The 6,711-nt window shown below is 35.2% G+C and overlaps 1 protein-coding gene across 1 annotated transcript in view; it reads right to left on the bottom strand.

The window, feature by feature from the left end:
* The window catches only part of LOC107702396 (paired box protein Pax-5-like), a 59,414-nt gene that overhangs the window by 37,524 nt on the left and 15,179 nt on the right, over positions 1-6,711 (bottom strand). Inside the window, exon 5 of the mRNA XM_016504712.1 lies at positions 4,253-4,378. Coding sequence (XP_016360198.1) covers positions 4,253-4,378 — 126 coding nt within the window. The remainder of the gene's footprint in view (positions 1-4,252; positions 4,379-6,711) is intronic.

Genomic DNA, 6,711 nt, shown 5'->3' with positions numbered 1-6,711 from the left:
CTCTCTCTCTCTCTCTCTCTCTCTCTCTCTCTCTCTCTCGCTCCACCTCTCTTTCACAATCCCCACCTTATTAAAAATTTCCTCTATCTTTCAATCAGAATATTCCACAGAATGAAGGAGATAATGATTGAAATAAAACTGGACGAGAAGTGAACATATTAAATGGCAGAGAAAATGACATCTGTCTTGATGATGTCCACTGCGGATACAAACATCCAGGTCTTGTTTGTTAAATTTAACAGAATAACAACTATAAATGTGTATTTTTTGTTTTGAAGCTGTTACTTTAAAGAAAGGTTTCTTTATTGTTTCAGGGGGCAAAGAGAACATTGTCCGACCCCTCTGGCCCGTACCACAGGCCTCCTGTCTTTCTTTATTCTGTTTCTCCTTTCCTCCACTCCTCCCCTCGTCCGTTCCTCCTCTGTTCAGAGACAATGGGCAGACACAATGCTTCTGTTCTAGAGGCCCCACAAGTCAAGTTCTCTCTTTCAGATCACTTCCCCTGGGTCAAAGGGCATCAGTGGGCTTTCCCCAAACACATATACACAACACACACACACACCAAGCCGTCCAAACCCTCTGTTACTACACACACACACACACACACACACACACACACTAAGCCATCCAAACCCTCTGTTACTTCCTTTCCTGCTTGTGTGCAGCTGGAAATCATAGTGTCTTGCTTCACTAAACATGCATTTTTCTCCCTCTCCCTTTCTGAAAGCATTACCACTCAGCATAGAAATTCCTAGTATTACATAGACGCAATTTACCGAAGTATAAGAAAAATGTCTTTATTTAATTTCTCAGTTTCTTTGGACTGGGTTTTCGATACAAATTTCTCTATTTGATTCCGATTCACAAGCTCACGGTTTCATTGAAATTCATTTGGGTTTAAGTAATAATGCCCATATTTCATACACATGAAAGAAATTCTCTTTTGCTAACGGTAAATTAGACAGGACAGTGTTGCATACTAATTCAATTGAGTCATTTGTCTTTTATTCATAAAAATGATTCATTAAAAGAACTGGCTAACAAGTCATTCATTTTTGGATTTGAGCTACACTGGTAGTGCTGTTTGTTTTTGATTCACTAAAAAGACTGACTCATAGAGTATTTCGCTCCAGGAATGCTCTACACTGGTTGTGCTGTATGTGTTTGATTCACTAAAGAGAACCAGCTTATAAGACTCATCCGCTGCAAGAATCATGTACACTGGTCGCACTGTATATTTTTGAATCACTACTAAGAATCTTATTCATTGTAAGAATCAGTCTTCACAGGTTGTACTGTATGATTTGGATTCACTAAAAACAGCTGATGAAAGTCATTTGTTGCAGGAACTGGTCTACACTGGCTGCGTTTTTGATTCACTAAAGAACCGGCTCATTCGCTGCAGGAATCAGTGTATACTGACAATTCACAAAAAAGAACCATTTCAGAAGACTTCTTAATTGCAGGAATCTGTCTCTACTGGTCACGCTGTATGTTTATGGTTCACTACGAACAACTGGGTCATAAGAGTCATTTGTTTCAGGAATCAGTCAACACTGGTTGTTCTGTATGTTTTCACTACAAAGGACTCATTCATTGCAGGAATCAGTCTACACTGATCACATTGTATGTTTTTGATTCACTAATTGGAACCAGCTCATTTATTTCAGGAATCTGGCTACATTGGTCATGCTGTATGTTTTTGATTCACTAAAAAGAACTGGCTCATAAGACTCATTCATTTCAGGAATTGTTTACACTGGTCACAGTGTACGTTTTTGATTCACTAAAAAGAACCGACTCACAAGACTCATTCATTTCAGGAATCATTCACACTGGTCGCGCTGTATGTTTTTGATTCACTGGTGCACTTGTTGCGTTATATGTTTGTTTTCGTATGCAGGTCGCATACAAAAACATTTCTTTCCTTATTTGGGGTACATGTCTTGTTACTGTTTCACATTCAATACAAATGGAAAACTCACATTCAATACAAATGGAAAACTCACATTGACTCGGATGAAATATTATTTCTTTTGCTCTACAGTCTGCACACTCCTTAACGTGCCTTATGCTTTTTAAAATTTGCAAGCAGTGTAGGCTACTAGCTGCCAAATCTATCGCTCATGTTACTTTATGCCTTCAGCAAACCTATGAGAACATCCCTTGCTGCGAGCGCGTAGACACGCTCACATACTGCAAAACATCACAGCACTGACCACCTGCAGTTTCACCATGTCAATTAAACACACAAATTCATTTAGTCACCCCTCCCTCGCTGCTGGATGTGATGTGTTGCATTAATTAAAGTGGCAGACGTCGGCCTAATTGGAGCTTGGATGAACGTTGATGTGTGTGTGTGTGTGTGTGTGTGTGTGTGTTCAGCTAAGCCAGTAGTCAGCTTACAAAGTTACATTATGTTTCTTTGCATCTATAGTTATGCATGTTGTTAATTTTACCTGGAGTATTATTGTATTATATTACATACAGTATACACTGTAAAAAAGTTTGTCATTTTAATAGTAAAAGACTAACAATCCTGTGGTAAAAACCTGTCAGTTGGTTAACAGCAAATTCCTTTACTACATACGGTGAAAAACAGTAATAGATCTAACAGGGCATTTTAAGTAATTTTACAGTAAAATACTGTTAAATGTACAGACTTTGGAAACGTCTATGTAAAAATTAACAGTAATTTTTTAATTTACAGTAAAAAAAAACAGGTTAACTGATATTCCCACGATGCATGAAAATTTACATTTGATGTTATTTTAAACAGTTACTGTATGTTTCTTGTTAGTTTTTGATATCAATTATGTACATTTGAGTTTTGTTACATCTTATGTTGTTTAATTCATGTTTATTGCATTATTTTAGTGTCAATTGTATTACCATGATGGTGTTTTGTGTTTTGTGCATGATACCTCAACTGTATATCAGTACTCTACTTGTGATGAAATCTAATTTATCATTTGTCTCTTTTACCACCTATATTATTATGGAGGCTATCAGTATATTTTACAAGTACAAAACAGAGTAGTAAGATCTAATATTAACATTACATCAGTTAATGAAATTTTACAGTTTTTACTGTAAATGTAAGTTCAGTCCATTTCACCCTAAAATGTTGGTACCATTTTACAGTAAGGTTCTAGCAACCGCAGCTGCTGTTTTTGTTTTTTTGCTTTTTGTTTTTTAACCATAAATTCACGTTTTTGATTTGTTTGTTTTTTGACAGTGTATAGCTGTCAAAACTTAAATTCTTTATATTTACATATAACTACATATATTATTGCTAAAATTATACACTGTAAAAAAAAATCCATAAAAATAGGGCACAACGTATTGTATTAATATGAAGACATTTTCTGTATTTATTTTTTACTGGTGTAAAATATATAGTATATATGTGAATTTGTGTGTGTGTGTGTGTGTGTGTGTGTGTGTGTGTGTATATGTCTTTTTTTTTTTCAGTTTCAGTTATTTTAGTACCAAGTTTTAGTAACAAAACTTTTTTTTTTTATGGTTTTAATTTTAGTTTCAATTTTAGTTTTATCTATAATAACCCTGGGCAGCAAACAGAAAGGAATCTTCTATTATTGATGTCTGGTGTTTTATAAGTGGGTTACAACACACAATTCTGTGTCCACACGTAAAGCCTTCGCAAGTGAGGGGAAATTGCCCTTGAAATGAATATAGTGTGTGTGTGTGTGTGTGTGTGTGTGTGTGTGTGTGTGTGTGTGTATGTGCGTGTGGGTGACATCTGGAGTTCCCTCATGTCCTGCAGGGGTCTGCCAAGCAATGGCTTTTTAATAGACACATGTGTGCAAACACACACGCATACACTTCCACATGCACATGCTGTGCCTCTCCTGGATAGAGATGTTGATCTAAGACGTGCCAGCGGTGTCCAATCCCCCTACTGCTCTGATGCATCTGTCAGTGTTCAGCAACTTCCATCTGTGCTTGTGTGCATGTGTGTGTACATTGAAATGATGTTGTGCATAGGAATGAAAGAAAGAAGGAAGAAGAAGGCTGAATACAGGATGTAATTGATTTTTTTGTTCTGTAATTGCTTGTAGACAGAATGTCTCATTAGTTACTAAATGTCCTGCATGTAATAAACTCGCTCTGTGATGCAACAGTATTAATAATACTTAAGGCTAAGTTTAGAGTGAGTTTGGTGGAGAATTAAACGCTCAAAACCTAGGCCTTTTCAGTTCACAAAAACAAAGCACACATATAGACTTACTTTCATCTCTCTTCCGCTTGCTTGCATCGGCAGGTGAGCTGATTCCCAGAATTCCACTGATGGAGTAGGAGGAGCCTGCAGCGTCGCTGGTTACTGCGGATACCTGGGTCACTGCCACTGGAGAGGCTAGAAAGTTACAGAGAGCTAATGAAGACCACAAATGTCCTAAAACATACATGAACATGGTGGATATCATTATTGCTATTGATTGACATTCACTTTGGACTATATATGATGACAGTTTGGAGTGTCCATGATGAAGAAAAATCTTTCAAAAAATAAGTTTAAAATGCTTACACCTTGTGTTTGCAATATTTTTCCAAGCTAAATATCATGAATAAATATTATGATTAATTAATTAATTAATAGCGTTCTATAACCCAAACTAATCTTGCCTAAGCTATAAACCTTAACACACTTTTCTAATGTTCTGCGGGGGTCCTTTCTATGATAGCATTTCCTGTTTTAAGATTTTTGCCTGCATGTTGGTTGAACCCATTTTTGGATGCGCAAAATGACTTTGATTTGGCAGACAAAAGTTTTTTAAATATTAAAAAGCTGTGAGGCAGTTTTGTGACTTTTAAAAAAGAAAAAAATATTTTTTTAATAATAATTATGAACTTATGGCAAAATACTTAAAGGGATAGTTTGGGTTCACATTGACTTTCGTTTAAGAAAAAAATAAATAAACTAAACTAATAAAAAAATTAAAAAAATAAATAAAATAAAATAAAATAATAAAATAAAATAATAAAATAAAATAAAATAAAATAAAATGGGAACTGAAATGTTTGGTTACCACCATTCTTCATCTTGTAATCATTCTAATCTTCTTTTGTGTTCCAAAGAAGAAAATAAGTCAGATTTGGAACAACATGAGGGTGAGTAATAACAGAATGATAATTTTTATGATGAATTTTATGAGAATGATAATAATAGAATGATAAACTATCCCTTTAATAAAGCTTTCTTTTCAAGGCTTTTAATTTATTCATTTTTAATTTATTTATATATTTATTTATTTTCAGTAGTTGTCTTCCATTTTTTTATTCCATTTTAGTCATGCCAAAGAGCTTTCACCAAAAACCGGCTGTCACTCAATTTTGGCAACGTGTTGCTGCCCAAGGATAAGACGCTAACAAGCTAACAGCTTTTCGACATGTCTGGCTGTCTGTGAGGTCTTGGCGGTAGGGGACGAGGCCATAAAGTCTTCTCTTTGTCAACCCTTCATTCTTTCTCTCTCCTCTTTATCTCACTTCCTGTCAGCTGACGTACAGCCTGAGTGACAGTACAGTGGCCCCAAGGGGACACTAAGGTGTAGAGATGAGGCTAATCCCACATCCCAACAGACTGTGCTAAAATGGAGAAGGTGGGAAAAAAGAAAACAAATCGCTCGGAGAAAAGATAAACGCCTTTGCTCACCCGCCACTCTCGTTTGTTAAACAGGTGGAAAATGTAATGAATGCATATCCCTCAATTTTTTACTCTCGATTTATCGTTTCAATTATCTGATTCTCATATTCTTTTGCACTTTTTTTCTCCTCACGTCGAGGAATGGAAACCCTAAGTGAACGCTTTATATTCAAAATCCCTACATTTAAATTTTCCGCCTGAGTATGAGAACTATTTATCATCATAATCTGAGGGAGACGGAGAACTGGCGAGCGTTGTGCGTGCAAAATTAATTTAGATTAAGCAGAGGTGTGCGATTATGAAGATTACTGACAGTGAGACGAGCGCAGTTCAATACTTTATTAACTGCCGACATCTCAGATCATTTTTGGAGATTCCTCTTTGGTTTTTGGGGGCAGCATTGGAGTGTCAGAGCAGCAGTGCTAGATTCAAGGATTTAATCAAATGTTAAAGATTGGGGAGATCGAAATGTACAGAAATTTTTTTTAAATCACAGTCTCCTTCAGTGTCTATGATAGATACAGCCCTGCTTACATGAGTGTTACAGGGTAACTGATATATTGAAACCTTCTGGAAATAAATGTTTCTGTTAGAAAAAATGAAATTAAATGGAGAGAAAATTTGTATTTTTCTTTAGGTCTTCTGATTCTCAGTTTTTTTTTTTATTAGATCTCACATGATCTCACATGTGTTTCAGCAATGTATTAAACTGCTTAGATTTGATCATTTATTTGATCAGAAATACAATAAAATCAGTAGTATTGCCAAATAAATGTTTTCTATTTTAATATATTTTAAAGTGTCACATGGTCCTTCACAAATCATTCTAATATGCTGATTTGCTGCTTAAGAAACAGTTCAGACTTTTAAAAATGTAAAAAAAAGTTGTGCTGCTCAATATTTTTGTAGAAACCTTGATATATTTTTTTCATGATTATTTGATGTATTGATGAATAGACAAATAGAATTATAAATGCTTTGTTGAATAGAAAGTTTAAACCTTTTATAACATTATAAATGTCTTTACTGTCACTTTTGATCAATTT

Source organism: Sinocyclocheilus anshuiensis, unplaced genomic scaffold (genome assembly GCF_001515605.1).
Source record: "Sinocyclocheilus anshuiensis isolate Anshui unplaced genomic scaffold, SAMN03320099.WGS_v1.1 scaffold86, whole genome shotgun sequence".
NCBI classification, from domain to species: domain Eukaryota; kingdom Metazoa; phylum Chordata; class Actinopteri; order Cypriniformes; family Cyprinidae; genus Sinocyclocheilus; species Sinocyclocheilus anshuiensis.
The sequence above is the reverse complement of the archived record's forward strand: the minus strand, read 5'-3'. Positions and strand labels throughout refer to the sequence as shown.